We start from the raw sequence: 17124 nt of genomic DNA on the forward strand, positions 1-17124 counted from the left end.
ACTAAAAGGTACTGAGAATTACACTGTAATATAACTCTGCAAGATGAAGTTGATTCACATTTAAAGAGTGTCAACACTTTAGTAGGTAAAAAAATAATCCTTAAAAAATATAAGGAAGTACAAAAAAGGAAGCAGTTTTAATTAGATTCCCTTGGGAAAAAAGCAAAGCAAAACAAACAAACAAACAAACAAAAAACAACCCACACCTTTTAATTCTAATCCCTGAAGTGGTGTTTCATGTACTATTCAAGAAGGTCTAAATAATGACAGTATAGTTTCCTCATCCCTCTCAGTTCCCAACAAACAGATAGGAATCTGAGAAGGGACAGTACAGACTACGCCTTTAACACACTAGAAAATCATATGGAAAGTGCTAAGGTGACTCACAAGGCTGTGCATTAAAAGACTTTAAAAACACAATGCTTGTCTGCAGTTTCACATCAGCAGGCTCGTCTTAGAAACCTATTAAAACCCATTTCTTTTCAGAGTGGACAAATTTAAATCTTTCTTTTAATCTTTCACAGGCAAACATATGTACAATGTGCGTATAGCACTTCAGTAGTTTTATGTCATTTTATTTCTCTTTTATATGGCAGCCTACTTTTAATGCCATCATTTATTACTGTCTTTGGAAGTGCCCTTCGTCCTGATAAACACATAATTTTCCTTAACACTCACTTTTGGAGCTGTCATCTGTGCTTTGATGAAATGTATGTATTTGAGTGGGGAAGTTCAGATGAGGAATGGTGTTTTCTTTAGTTTGAGAAGGTATTCAGTACAATTTAGTGAAGCATAATGAACTCACCAAAGATGGGTTTAGAGTTTTGAAAAGCTATGCATCTAATCTAAGTAAGTTGTCCTTGTCCTTGATTTCATTGTGTGGTCAATGAAGGAAAGCTGACATTTTCATGATGAGGACAAACTGCTTTTCAGAGGTTTCTCTCTCTTACCCTTGCCATTCACTCATTTGTAGCAGAAGCTTCAGCCATGAGTTCTGATTAGATGCTTAAATTCAGCAGCAATGAATTCATTTAAATGTGGGAGGACTCAGTCTACTTTCTGCTCTTTTCCTTTGGGATGTATAACTGCTTCCTAGCTGGAGAATCAGCTTTGAACTGAGGCTGAGGTTGTCTTTTCCATTTAATTTCTTATTTTGTTAACAATTTTATCATTTAGTGACACTTCAGTAAGAGGGAGGGGAAATAACTAATGACAAAAATGCAATTATGAAAGTACTATAAGAATTATTAATGAATGGAATAAAGTTCATTTTGAAGTCAATATATATGTTTGATGAATAAAATCTGCATTTTCTGATAGATTTTTGTGAAAATGGTGTATTTGACACCGTCTTCCAACTCCTCTGCCCCCAGTTCATGATCAGAGATAGTAATCATGTCTTTTAGAGCAATTTTTGCTTTTGCACTCTAAATGTGTAAATGAGCTTTGTAATGAAGAAATGTATAAACCCCACCAACATTATCTGCCCTGCCTAGACAGAAACACATGGCGAAAAGTACACAATCAGTATTTCACAGAGGACTTATCTAAACTGTGTAAAGTGCCCTAGGAAATGGTCCTTCAGTCAGTGCTGAATGTGAAATGTCTCCAGACACAGAGCAATATACCCACAACAACATCCCAACTCTGTGCCAGGCAAAGCAGTTTCTCCTTGGAGGAAAAGCTTATCAATGGAAGTGTGCTGCTATGATAACACACTTACACTGTTTTGAGAATCCAAAGCACCTCCCACCTTTGCTGCTTTATCACGTATGGATGTAGCCCCAGGATTGCTCACTTCATGAGCAGTCTATCTTTTCAGTATTCAAGGTTCCTTTTTCAAAGCTAGGATCTGCTTTCACGACTGATCAACAATCTAAATAACTCTCGAACGTTTTGGCATGATGTACTAACTTCTTTAAATCATGTGACCCTAGCCATCCCAAATTAAAAATGCATCTCCAGATTTTCCTCTCTATTGAAAGAACAGGCTTCGTACAGCAAACATACAAGAGCTAAATCAGATTTTCAAATGTTATAAATGCCATATAGCATAAGCTGTTTTTTTTGCCTCTTCTTACTAAGCAAAATTGTACCCTTTCTCCATTTTCTCCTGTTCTCCCAAACTGATTTTTCCAACTTCAGCTACACAAGAAACTGTATCACAGAGCAAACAAAAAGATTTAGGTCTGAGTTGGAAACAACGTTACTGAGAGGTATTCAGATCACTACAGCAAGTATAGCAGCTTTCATTTAATTACTCAAACATAAGTTGATAGAAGCATTAGTATGTAGCAACAAAAAAGTGCAGCATGGTCAAGGAAATTGAATCAAACTGACCAGAACGATGAGTTCTGGTCCTGTAGGAACAGGATAGAGGTGCATGCAGTAATATGCGACTCTGTGTTATCATTAAAATTCTTAAAGTCCATTTCCATTTTACCATTAATACAATGATAGCACAAAAATAACTCAGTACAAATTAGATAATGGAATGGAAAAAAGTGAGCTGATTTGGGTTTAAATCCAATAAGAAAGAGATGCTGACAGATGGCTAGGAAAAATAAATGATCATGTTTTTCAGAACACTGATTTTCTTATCTGTTTTAAAAAAATGTGAAGCTTTAAAACCCTAGAATCTTTTTTAAATATATTGCAGTTAACATAAAGGAGCTGGGCAAAATAATAGTGGATTGTATTCTGTTTTCATTTGCATTATGGCTACAGGTATGGATTGATTTCTTTATTTTTCCAAGAAGGTTCTCTTTCTATGACATTTCTTTTTAATCTGTAAATCAGAATAACATAAGCAGAAATAAAACAGTAGTATACACTTTCACAGTGGAAAAGAAATATAAATAATTTCTCTTTAACTAGCAAACAGTTCTTATACTAATTTCAGACCAAGTTCTGTTCCACAGAGCCATAAAAAACAGTGCATTCAAAGTGGCCAACTATTGTAGGTTAAAAATAAATTAACCGGAAAAAGTATTTTCATTATGGATTGTATCATCCCTGAAAACATAGTTAACAACTCAAGAAAGTGACCAACACTATAAAGAGAGATCACAAACTAAAAAGTTAAATAAAAATCTCGAAGTTTGAATTACAGTTGTATTATGCTGTCCTAAAAATAAAATATGTCTTTAGCAATCATGCAGGGAGGAAAAAAAAACAAAACAGGCAAAGTCTTTGACTGTCTCCAACTGACCAAATGATGATTTTAACAAACCTGATTAGAACTGCTCTCCACCTTCTGCACAAGGTTGTCCCAGCGCTGGGCAAAATTTTCAAGACGACTTTCCAGCTTTTGAGCCACTGCTTTATTTTTCACAGCTACAAGGAGATCTTGGCTTAGCGACTTCAGCTTACCCATCATTTGCCTCTTCATTTCTAGATCTCCTTTTAGCATCTGTTAAACAAAGGAACAGCAGGAGGAACAGTAATTCACACAGGAAAAACGAAACAGAAAAACACCAAAAACAACCTACCAGAAAAAACCAAAAATAACAACAACCTCCAACAAACTTAGAAGAAAAATCCTAAAGAGTGCATCATAAAGATCCAAAAATCAATAAGTGTATTTCAATCAAACTCCTATACTTCCATGCTCTTGTTGCTATAAAAACTGCTGGTAGAGCTGACACCCTGGAATGGACACATCGCACTTCACAAAGCAATATAACATCCCAGGTGGAGCAACTCTAGCAATCACAGCATGCCTCAGGTGACAACATAAATCAAAAAGCTAACAGCTGTGTCACAATTAAAACTACACTAATGTTAGCAACTATATCAAAATTCCAAACAATATTTCTTTAAAGTTTTGGTGTGCTTAGTCATATATTGCATATTAAAACTCACTGGGGGAAAAAAAAAAAACAAACCTGTTACTAGAAAAATAATATTTGATCCCAAACCAGGATTAAAACAAACAAACAGACAAAAAACAAAGAAAAACAAAATCAAAGAAAATAAGTTTGGTTTTGGCACTATTGAAGAATCATATATTTCTCATCTTCCTCAGATCTCCGCATGCTCTTGTTACATGGCAGTAACCTCCCAGGGGATGGTGAAGCCCTGGCAACCCCAGGAGCTCTGCTGAGTGCCAAGGACAGGGCCCTGCAGCTGGAAGCCTGGAAACTCTCATACACAACAGCTTGAACCCATGGATGCTAATGCAAAAGGAGAAATCGTCAGTCTTCATATTTGTACTGCAGTAAACTGCCAAGGGATCTCATAGGATGTATAGATCCTGAGATCTAAAAATGCAAACTTCTCTATGAAGTAGGCTCTTCGCAGATCCAACAGTCATCCACAGCTCCAGGTTTCACCTGTGTTTATTTTTTAATGACTCCACTGGTTTACTCCATTGATTCTCATACCTTAAGCATTCATTCTCTATACCCTAACCTGTGCTAACCACAGCCAAATTTTGAACTCCTTGTGAAGCTGAGGATGGCAATCTAATCCCCAAAGCATGAAAGGAAAAATTAAACAAATGTTTAGACAACAGAATTTAGTCTACATATACTTTCCTGTAGCCTTGTCATCCAAAATTGCCATCTAAAATGCAGTTCAGGCAACAAAAGATTCAGTCTTTGTAATCAGTACTCTTCCATTCAGATGATGTTTGAAACATCATAATTACTTATGTTAGATACAGTTAATGTCAAAATTTAAGTCGACATGTCCCTAAGAAATAGCTGATAACACACTTTAAGAATCTGTTTGCATAGTAGCACACCTCACAGAAGGAGCAGATTACATGTAAAAAAAAATTACATTTTAAAATTTCAAGGATAGTTATATTTGACTATTTTTCTTTTTTGCCTCCAGTGTCAGAAAAAGCTCATGTGAAAGTCACAGCAAACACTAATTCAAATAATCAAAAATGGCACCCTATGAAACTACTGAACAACAGTGTTTTATTTCCAATCTTCACAGCTGACAAGAGCTGTCTAATACACAAATGAGTGCAGCATCAATCTCAGATACATGGAACACAATCAGTAAGTGAAACACTAGGAAAAGAAGGATGCTAAAACTTCCTATGTCAAAGTTACTGCTCATTACTACCTAATATGCTTTTATGATAGCTACAGTTAACCTGTAAAAATATACTGTGGGATCCTGTTTTCACATTTTCTTACTGAAAGCCTGTTAACATGCTATTTAAGCAATAATATGCTCTAGTTTTGTATTTTTTTTCCAGTACAAAATAGACCTAAAATAGGACTGAGCTAGCAACAAGATATGTAATCTACAAATCTGAAAGATTTGCTTTATGAAATTAATTATGAAATAACTCAGTCATAACTTCCATCAAGTGCACACTGTAAACTCTAATATTTGAACACTATAAAGTGATTTCCATATTTGTTGGCACTGTGCATTTTACTAGTTGTTTTTTGTTCTCGTGTTTTCATTATTCCTTAAATATCAACAAGAACTTTGCTCATCATAATATTCTAAACAGTACCATCTGCTTTAAAGTAATTGTTTGGCTGCTAAAAGATTTGTTCCATTAAAAGTACTGTAATATCTAATTTATCTCTTCTAATAAGTAAAGTAACTTGCATTAAGTGAAGAAAGAGAAGATTTAACTCTGTATTAATGGAATACTTACTATAAATATATAGACCTAGATATTGTATACCTTTGCAGGATATCTCAACATGTTTTATGAAAAAGAGGAGTACCATCACCTCCGTTTTACAGGCTGCAAAACTTAGGCACAGGACATGAAAACAACCTATCAAGCCTGAGCCATAAATGGCAGTAAAATTTCACCTCAGTTTGTCCACTTATGTGTACATTTTCAGTGCATCACATCCTCCATCTTAGTCCATGCTCTCTGTCACCCTTTGCTTTGTGTAAGAATTCAGATACAATTATAGAGACAGTGAATAAATGATATGTGGAATTTTTTTTTTAGAAAGCAACAGCTATTTTAAGGAAATATTTTTAGAACTAGAGAAACTACCCATCAACATCAGGAAAAAAAAAAAAAAAGCCAGTATTAATACATGCACAAAGCAGTAAAGCCTAAACAGTTTTTCTGACCTTTAGACTAAGCAGCTCCCAAAAGAGCGTTAATGACAAAGAAGATCAATTTTCACGTACAAATACTAAATGAATCTTCTGAAACAAGCCATTTGAGATTATTAAAACACACACATTTCTTGATAAAAACAGTTTTATTTAAACAAAAATTCTTACAAATACATATTATGGGTTCAGTGTATAAATTAAGAAAAAATCTAACTGACTTGATATTCATTTAAACACAACATTAGAACTGCATGAACTACACTGAACAAAAACGTATTTTACCCATTTGTTTCAATCATAATGAAAACTTGAGTGCTAAAACTGAGGGAAAAAGGGGGACAACATCTGTACTGGTTTTACATGGAAAGATTTTGGCACGTGGGGTATGCAAAACTGGCTTCTGTGAGAAGACACCAGAGGCTGCCCCCATATCACATAGAACCAGCTCCAGATGGCTCCAAAACAGACCCACCACTGGCCAAAGCTGAGCCCATCAGTGACTCCGGTGTTGCCTCTGTGATAATATCATTAAGAAAAAAAAAAATGCTGCACAGCAGCTGTAAGAAAGGAGCGAGAAGAATGTGAGAAACAGCCTTGCAGACACCAAGGTCAGTGAAGAAGCAGGGGCAAGAGGTGCTCTGGGAGCTGAGATCTCCCTGCAGCCCGTGGTGCAGACCATAGTGAGACCAGCTGTCCCCCTGCAGCCCATGGAGGTCCGCAGTGGGGCAGAGATTCAGCTGCAGCCCATGAAGGACCCCACACCAGAGCAGGTGGATGTCTGAAGGAGACTGTGACCCTGTGCTTTAACTTGCATCCTTCTCCTTGTTTGGGAGAATCACATCTGAGAAAGAATATACAGAAAACTAATATTTGTTAATAATGGTGAGCCTGCAGTCAAATCATTACAAAGGATTAAATTTTGTGGAAAGTCATGTTTGTTTATATTAAGTCAAATAATCAAAATTCGGGCTGCAAAAGTCTTCCAGCAATCCATGTATAAAGATTTTGGTTCAGGAACAATCCCAGTCTTTCTGATTACTCAAAATCTTTATTACTGTCTGAAAACACATGCATGCTGGCTACCATTTTAACAAATTTTGGCAAATGAAAACTTACTTTTAAGCAGTAGTAGTGCTTATTAGCATAAATATTGTTGTAACTAAAACTGACAGCGTATTTCCTCCTACTTGAGGAACAGGAGGTAAAAACACTGTGGAGAAAACACTGATGTATTTCTGCACCAGTGAGTGGTAGTTAAATCATGCTTCCTTCAAAAGTATCCTGAAATACAAATTTGCATGAAAACTACCAGCTAGTCTTTCTTATTTCACCTTCTCTTTGCTACTATGTGAGGTAATGAATAATATATGCAAGAATTGACATGTTTTTCATACTGCGAACAGCATCTCAACAGACCTGTTTCACTTCAAGCACTGTAGAAGGCATAGGGCCTTGTAGGAGGGTTGTAGAATTTCAAATGAACAGTCATAATGCTAAATGGTTTAATAAAATACCTTCAGAAATTTCCTTCAGGCTTAAGAGACTGAGACCTGGCTAAATATTGCCACATTGTGCCTATAAGACAGACAGGAAAAACAGGCATGAGGCTCTTATGCCATATCATCATATCAAACCTAAAATTCCTGATGGAAACAATTAGACAACTGAGGGTGTGAGCTATAACATTGTTAAGAATATAAACATTTTTGTATTAGTAAAAGAATATATGTCAATTGCCTGACAGACTCACCTTTACAATTCTGGAATAGCTGGCCTACTTATCAAGGTGATTTTGTACCACAGCTTCTCCTTTACTACATCCAAACATATCTCTATGTCCAGAATAACGCAGACCAAAAGGCAGGCATGATCTGCACAGCAGGGTCAGGACACTATGATCCCGTTTTTCCCTGTTTCTAAAAATCAGTCCAAGAGTGGAACAGATTCCCTGACAAGAATTTTTATTAACAATGAAGATCCTATTTACAGCAACAAAATTTATCAAAAGCACGGACATGAATTTTTCTTTCCTCAAAATGCACAAACAGTCATTGTCACATATAAAAACAGCACATACCATACCATTTTCTCTACAAACATCCTAAGGCTACAAAGCCATTTGCACGTCTAGGCTGTGACAAATTTTCCACCTCTACAGGCAGTCAGACCTACAGTCCCTCCATAAAGGGGATGCATAGCAGAGTATTTTCTGAAGCGTGATGTAGCAGAGATGTTGAAAAGGGCACATTTTATGTATGTAACTAGATTCCCGAAATGCAGTTCAGCTATAGTTGTAAAGTAGTACTAATGTCAGCTTCTCACAACTTTTGAGTCTTCAGCTTTTTCAAGTTCAAGGAACGCATAACAGGTTTTGCTGTATGAAAAGTACTTACTCCTATGCATATATACTCAGTCTCACACATAATAGATACATCAATAGTATGAACAAAGAAACTTTCAGTATATATGTATACAGATAAAGCCACTTGCACTCAGATTCATGAGCAAGAAAGCTGAACATAAAATAGGAGAATGAAAAATACATACAGTTATTTTGCGTAGATTGATCAGCATTTCATTTTGATCTTTAAAGCCTGTTGTATGAATTTTGCTCACAGCATCCTCTTTCTCAGTAAGCCATGCATCAAAAAGGCACTGAAATAAAATTGGAGAGAAGAGAATGAAAAGTTAGGCCTTTCCCAGTGCAATTTTTTAAAGGAATGTTCCAATTTATAACTGCTAAAACTACTCACCTGCTCTTCTGCAAAGTGTTGCCATTTACGAAGAATATCTTGCAGAAGGACCCATCGGTCTTCTGTCCATCTGCAGATGGCTGCCCACCGTTTTCCAAAGTGCTAGAAACAAAGAAACATACAACAGAGATTTGCATTTGTTAATAGGCAGTCTGATTTTCCTATGGCATTAAAAATTTTTGTGAAAACACTTTCATAATTCACTTTTAACAGTCTTAAGCCCTTAAAATATCTTGCCTGTCAAAGCGAAATGTATCTTATCACCATTTGAAATAGCATAAACATGGAGAGAAGAGGAAAAGCAATAGAGACAAACAAAGAAACAAAAACAACAAACAAAAAAAACCCCCAAATTAGCAGTAATCTACAGACACATTATTTTACCATGAAGTCTCTGGCACTATGCTCTCAAACTCAGTTTCAAAACTTTACAATGCCCAAACTTTAACTACTTGCAATATAATTGTAGTGGCCTAGACATGTGATCAAAGCCAAAGAGTAACACACCAGAACAAATCCTATTGAGGTTTCCCAGATATTTGTAGAATTTGCTATTACATACGTTTAAAAATTACACAAAACACTACCTTGTTCTGTTTCCCTTTTTTTAATTGAAATAAAGAATTATTATTTTATTTTAATTTCCTAGTAGTCTTCATTGAAAAATGCCTAAGACAGAGCATAAGACTTAATACTGCTGTGATGGTGTAACATGATATAAAGCTTTTATTGCAACAATTTACAATTATTAATTATCCCTGAGCATCATAAGTAAATTATTCAGCTTCTCCCTCCCAGAAAAAAAAACCCTCTATTATCTGCAAGATATTGTATACTGCTGCATTTTTATTTTTTTTAATCTATTTCAAAAGCATGTCTTGACAAAAGGAAAAATTTTCCTACTTTTCTCATATTTATTAATTTACTCGATGATCCTTATCAGTCCCTTCCAACTTGAGATATTCTATTATTATATATTTTCATATTTATATATTTTTCATAGGGATTATAATTTAATTTTAGTAAAAATGCAGCATCTAAATAGTGGATTTTTAAACCCAAGGGATTAAAATTCTAACTGTATTTTCTATCAGGAAGGACAGACTTTTACTTTCCACTGTCAAGGAAATAAAAGGTAAAATTTCAGGATGTCATTTGAATTTGTGCCTTTACCAACTTCATGTCAAATTAAAAAATGAGCAGATACCACATTTTCAATTTAGTGAACACTAAAACCATAATAAATCTTGCAGATTAAACAGGTAGTTGTCATGTCATTGAGTTATATTAGATATTGGCTCAAATCCTAAAAATGAAAACTATCTGTAACTATATCTATCTCCAATCAAGTAGGATATTAACACTAATTTACAGACATGCAAATTCTTAAACAGCTCAAATACAATACACCGTAATGAACAGAAGTATTCCTTTTGAGTTGTTAGTACTAGCTAACTACCGAAAAATCCTGTTCATTATTAAATTAAGTCATAAGAAGGGGCTTTTTGTTATTCTTTAACAAGGTCCAAGCCTCAGTATCATAGAATCATACAATGCTTTGGGTTGGAAGGGACCTTAAAGACCATCTAGTTCCCACCCCCCTGCCATGGGCAGGGCCACCTTCCACTAGAGCAGGTTTCTCAAAGCCCCATCCAGCCTGGCCTTGAACACTTCCAGGGATGGGGCATCCACAGCTTCTCTGGGCAGCCTGTGCCAGTGCATTCCCACCCTTATGGTGAAGAATTTCTTCCTTCTATTAATACCTAATCTAAAACCACACTCTTTCAGTTTAAAGCCATTATCACTTGTGCCAATACTACGTGGCCTTGCAAAAAGCCTCTTTCCAGCTTTCTTGTAGGATCCCTTAGGTACTGGAAGGCGGCTATAAGGTCTCTCTGGAGCCTTCTCCCTTCCAGGAAGAACAGCCCCAACTCTCTCAGGTTGTCTTCATTTTCCCTATTTGCCCACTATCACAGGAGAAAAATCTATTAATTTATAAAATTATATATATATACAGATGGTGAGGTGAATCACATTTGGTTGTTTTGATGCCTGATTTACAGTAAAGTTTATGGATACTAATTATGTATTGCATTTTAAAAATACATTTACAGTTTTTACTGAAGGATTCATAAATCATTCAAAAGCAAAGGTTTGGGCACCTCTGATTTAGATTAATGATTTTAGAAAAATGTTTTCATGACCAGATGACTCTCCACTGGTAATGCAGGTGTAGATCAGAACAAATTACACTGTGCAAATTTAACCAATAGTTTTCACCTGCCCAATGGTTTGAATTCTCATGCAAGTCAAATACAAGGTCTTCAACAAGAAAAAACATTTTGTTCAAACAGGACCTCCAAGAAAGAATGACTGGACTTTCATAGACTACATTTTTGTGAAGAAAATTTAATTTTTAAGGTGTGCAACACCATGAGTTATGCAAGATCTTACACTTCCACCTTGCAAAGGGAATTATACAATAGATACATACTTATATATATATATGTATATATGCATGGATGCAGAGGACAACTTTGCATTGTAGAAAACAGACATTAATCTACAGAAATATCAAACTATCTAGTACTAATTTAGTAATCATTATCTATTTATTATTAAATAATCAATCATCAATTAATTACATGGGATGGATAACGTATTTGAAATAAACTGAAAAATAATATTTGAACAGATTAGACTTTTTTTCTTCTTCTGAATCACTGTCCAAATACTGGTTATAGAATATAAATACTATTTTTCTGAACTTTTCAATGAGAAACCCTAAATATTCTCTATTAGAATACAAAGTAAACTGAAATAGATTTCAGATATACCACCCCATACAATATAGTACCATATTAGGTACTTGGGGAAGGAATATCTACAAAGTTCAACCTCACGTGAGCTATAGAGTCAGTCTCAGGATCATTAAACCTAAACTTACCTGGTTCCTTTTCTACCACTAACTGCAATTCAGCACAGTTCCATATGTATACATACCATACATAACCACCCATAAATCAAGTAACTACACATAATGAATGTACTAGTCCTTGGCAAAAAAACATTATTTTCATTGATTTCTATGACTGCAATAGTAACTGGCACACACATAGGTGTATTGTCACATATGTTCTCAGTTACTTAATTTTTCCACATGTGTCAGCATATTGTATTTGATTGTTTAAATTTATGCTAAACATAGACTAAGCCTCAAGCTAGTTCCTTATTTTTATGTCTATGGTACTTTTTACATAAGACTTCTGTATCAGCATTCTTTTGATGTTTTATAAATAAAGCAATAATTTTTTTCTTTATAAGAAGTATTTTATAAAAACTCTTACACCTGAGTAATTTTTAAATATCTCGTATTCAAGTAGCTTTTTCCTTAACAGTCCTAGCAAAGAAATACATTTTGTTCTCAACATCAGCAGTAACATCTTCGTCAACTTTCCTTTAACGTTGTGATATACCTTGAAAAATACTTTTTGTTTCCTCATCTAGAAAACACCAAAACCTCAAGAGTACAAGATCAAATATCTGGCTTGGGATTTCCTGTAAGAAACACGGTGATTTTCATACTACAGCAGTTCTGCTACGTTAGTTAAAAAATACTGGTTTCAGCATATGATACCAGAGAGCCACAAACCTACCTTTTTTTGGTCTAAATAGTTTGACAGGACATTTTATTTTAATAAAACAAATGATTAAGTAACTGTACTGATAAAAGGATTGATACTGTGACCTGCCTTAAACCTGTTATTTCCCATGCGAAATCATAACAACCATGACACTAAGATATATTCTTTGGTTCAATAGATTTAAGACATAAAGTATGCAACTGAATTCAAAGTAAAAAGTAAAATGCCTCTTTTTACAGCCCCAGTTGGAATTTTCAGAGAAATCTGCATGTAAAAGTTTGTTGTTTTTTGGTTTTTGTTTTGTTTTGTTTTTTCAGTATTGAGAGTGTTCTGAAAGAATATTCTTTATGACTACAAAAAGCAGAACATAAAATATTCCTAGTCTGTAAAAAGGTCAAAATAAGAAAACATGAGAATAGAAGAAGAAAAGTAAAATCAACACAACTCTTGGGAACCCTAGAGTGAAAGTATAAAAAGTGAAATAATGTGCCTCAAGTCTGCAACTAATAGAAGAGTTTGTTTGACAGGTGTTTTTCTAATAAAGGAAGTCTGTCCTCTCCTTAAAGAAATGAGAATTAGTGGAAATATGGTTTGTCTATATGCAAAATCAATTAAAAAAAAAAAATGTAGCACATTCACAGAATTTCTCCCACACAGCAATAAGCAGCATGTGTAGTTCTTTAACATTCTTCAGTTATTTTGATGTACTCTTACAAAAACTACCCATACATCATCTTCAATCAAAGGACAGTACCCTGAATAATATGAATATATAATAGACAGTGTAAATTACAGTTTCAGCTCCTTTCCCTCAGCAGGGGGGAAAGGCCATCAAGAAGAGTTGACACATTTAATGCAGATCTCTTTCCAGCACAGACCCTGACCTGAAGCCTGGGGAGCACTCTAATTTGAGATAGCCCACAAGAGTCCTTATGGGACCTCTTGTCTGCTGGGTATAATTAGAGAAAAAAACTCCCTGCCCTCATGGCTTCTGTATGTTATTTCCCTGGTCTGAAGATAATGTCCCACACTTTTCTGAGAAACAAGTCAGACTACTTGAACAGATTTGCTAGTGTTAAGTTCTCTGATTTTGTAGCACTAAATGCAGATTTGAGCCTTACTCAGCAGCTACCTTTCTGATTAGGCTCTGGATTGAGCCTAATGGGATCTAGGAGTTAAAAGTTTAAATAGCCAGTTCCCAGCAGCAGCATAAGCAGATAGAGCCTCATAATATGTCGCAGACTGATATGTCAAGTAACCAAGTCGTGTAAAAGTAGTTTTAACATCCACACTCACCGCTACTAGATGTAATCGCTCAGACTATCTCAGGGGAACTGCTATTTGTAAAAGAAGTACTGTAATTGCAGTTACTTTTATTGTCTCAAGCAAGGTTAACTTTTCTGCAGATAATATCTTTCAGGGGACACTATTGGCTTCTATGCCATTAACTAAATCTTAAGAGCTTCTACAATGTTCATCTGAAGACAGTAGATTCTTGTCATCCTGTTGAGAGTTTTAAAATCTGTAAATGACCTTTCTATGGCTTCTAACATTGTTTTATGCAGATGCATGGATAAATATATGCACTATATAGATGTACATCTATACATATGAAAATATTTCAGGAATCAACCATCTCAATCCTTTTCAAAAAGAAAGACATAACTGAATTGCAGCTGCTTGGAAAATGCATCCTTGAGTGTTATACATTAATAACTGTTCACTTTCCTCCAAATCGGATCCTGACCAGCATCTCACTCAGGTGGTCTTATTAAGCTCTTTTGTCTGACAGTGTATGCTCTTGTTTTGTTCTCCTTTTAAAAAAGTCAGATTGGCAGATACATAATCAAGCTTTGACTTTGCTCCATTGTGCTTTCTGTCAAATTCTCTAGTGGACATGCCTACTAATACATCCTATCTCCTGTGCTCTTATTTTGTTTGCAAATGACATGAAAAAAAAAAAAATAGAAATCCAAACAATCTTTCTGTACACTCAAAAAAAGGGAGATGTAACATTTTATTAGGACAGTAAGTGGACTGTGGTAACTCAGCTCTCCTGAGTGTAAAAGTATGAAAGATTGCATACATCCCTGTTGCAGTCTAACCTGACAAGCAGCTAAATACCACACACAGCTGTTCACTCACTCTCCCCCCAGGCCACTGGGATGAGGGAGAGAACTGGAAAAAAGGTAAAACTTGTGGGTTAAGATTAAGACAGTTTAATAGAACATTAAGGGAAAACAATAATAAACTACAACAATGGTAATAATAATAAAGGAATATATAAAACAAGTGATGCACAATGCAGTTGCCAACCACCCATCAGCGAATACCCAAACAGCTGCTGAGTAGCAGTTCCCCCAGCCAGCTTCCCCAAAATATACACTGATCATATGATATTGAATATCCTTTTGGCCAGTTTGGGTCAGCTGTCCTGGTTGTTCCCAGCCCCCTTCAGACCTGTGCATCTGGCATGGTATGAGGAGCTGAAAAGTCCTTGACTGCTAACAAGACCTAAAACATCAATGTTATCAACATTATTCTCATACTAAATCCAAAGCACAGCACTATATCAGCTACTAAGAAGAAAATTAACTCTATCCCAAGTCAAAACTAGGACAATCCCTAACACCCTAAACTCCATAGCTTTACATCTGTATTTTGTTTTTATTAATATCTGTAGTGCTGGTACATATTGTTTGACTTCCAGAGCAATGGGATTATGAAACTTTTCTTTCAGATATTCTCTAAGACAGTGTAATTCAATGAGGGGACTGAACAGCAGCTAGACTGTTTGATGCCACCCTATGCTCTTCTCAGAGCACGCCTGTGCTGCAGGCTACACTGCCTCGGCATTTGCCCTACTGGAATCTTTCAAGGAATGTGCTTTCTCAATGATAGTAATAATTGGTCATGCTTTCTCACAATAAGAGGCACCTTCTCCACTAGTACAGTTATAAATGGCATATTTCCATTGTGTTCCTTTTACACTTGTCATTATTTATGTTTCTTTAATGAGGTAAACATATTGCAGTAATGTTGGAGTTCTATTTCAGGTTGGATTCCAACATGGGCCAGCCACAGAAGTTGTGCAAGATACAAATGGTACCTCTACAACCAGTGTAATAGTAGGTTGATGCAGCTGTATTGCCTGATGTGTTCTTAATTGTTCAGATACCTTTCTGAAGATTAAAGATTAAATGTCTTTCACTTTTTTTACACCATTAAAAAAATCTCAGTTGTACCTATTCTAATTCATGAAGTGCAGTAAATATCAAATATCATTAATAATTTTCCCTTTTTCACTTTTCCCTTTTTTTTGACATACTTTACCATAGGCTACTTTGCAAGAACATACTGTTTGCCATCACAGAGTAATATCTTGTTTGAACCTTTTCCCATTCACTTTTGTATTTAATTTCACTTTAGTTCCTCTTCCATTCAAGATATTTTCCTAGTTTAGTTTAGCTTATGGAATGATGTGCTTGCAAGGGATCTGCTTTATTCCACTGAACAGAATACAGGGAGCTGGCAAGAACTTCTAGAAGGTTAATACTGTCTTGAGCATGTACACCACGTTTCTGACCCTTAAGGTGACTCTAAAAGGAAGTAATAATTGACAGATCAGTAGAGACTGCATTGTTACCTTGGCTGGGTTGTGCTCCCTGAGTGTCTAAGAAGTTGCGGTAAACTGAGACTTATTCTTGAAGTGGTAGTGCTCAGTATATTAGCGAAACATGTACTTCCTTCTCTAAATTCCAAACTAATTACTGATTTACTGGTATTGGTACCATAATTAGCTAGATTCAAGATAGTGCACAGATATCTGTCTGTGCTGCCACTATACCTTCCATCTGAATGTATTCTCTAGAGAAACTTTGGGCTTTAATGATTCAAAAACCAGAAACCATTTTATTTTCTTGAGCAATGAAGCAAAATTAAAGTACTTTCTTCTTTCTGAAAGAGAAAAATAGAAGGAATCCTGGTCGTAGTACTGTCACACCTATGAAGCAGTGACCATGGAGATCTGATCACCAATACAGGAGTATCCTTCTTGATTTCAATCAATGTATCTCAACACTAATTATCCATTTAAGTTCATTCAGAAGTTACGGTAAGAACATTGCAATATGAATAATACAATAAGAGCAACTTTTTGAAGATAGGAGTAAAATACTAAACTAATAAAAGCTAATATTTGACATATCTTTAGAACATCTTGGCTGCTAGCTTTATGACAAACTTATCTCCAATGTGTCATTCTTTTAAGATACTCAAGAAATTGTATTTAGAAAAGAGAATATATGGAAGTTTTTGACTGTTGATTGTTTAGGCTTTAGGTCAAAATGCAATGTAGAGCAGGTTTGGATTGCAAGGATATTGCTGCTAACTTCTCCAAAGTTCATTACTCTAGGAAGCCTTGTCTTAAGAATACTAAATGATAAACCATTGTAAATAACATGAATACTGAAGATGATATACACTGAAACAGAAAAATGAAACTAAGGACAGACTGAGATTATTCCCTTCATTTCCTAGAAAACACGTCCATGAGAAACTAATGGAAAATAAATGATTGCTTTCCCTTGAAAAGTATTTTAGAAAAAACAGCGTTCTTAATATTTCTTGATAACCTTTATTTGTCTACAAAAATACAACCCTGTACACATTCA

The 17124-nt window shown here is 35.3% G+C and overlaps 1 protein-coding gene across 9 annotated transcripts in view; it reads right to left on the reverse strand.

Annotated features, from left to right (window-relative positions):
* The window catches only part of DMD (dystrophin), a 1259796-nt gene that overhangs the window by 750937 nt on the left and 491735 nt on the right, over window positions 1-17124 (reverse strand). For 8 of the 9 annotated variants that reach the window (XM_082049442.1, XM_082049444.1, XM_082049438.1 and 5 more), the window contains 3 exons: window positions 8808-8909; window positions 8602-8709; window positions 3233-3412 (listed from right to left, as the gene is read on the reverse strand). In XM_082049442.1, coding sequence (XP_081905568.1) covers window positions 3233-3412; window positions 8602-8709; window positions 8808-8909 — 390 coding nt within the window. Of the gene's footprint in view, window positions 1-3232; window positions 3413-7568; window positions 7603-8601; window positions 8710-8807; window positions 8910-17124 lie in introns of those variants that run through there. The other variant, XM_082049445.1, reaches the window with a different exon arrangement.

Source organism: Streptopelia decaocto (assembly GCF_964273445.1).
Source record: "Streptopelia decaocto genome assembly, chromosome: 1".
NCBI lineage: Eukaryota > Metazoa > Chordata > Aves > Columbiformes > Columbidae > Streptopelia > Streptopelia decaocto.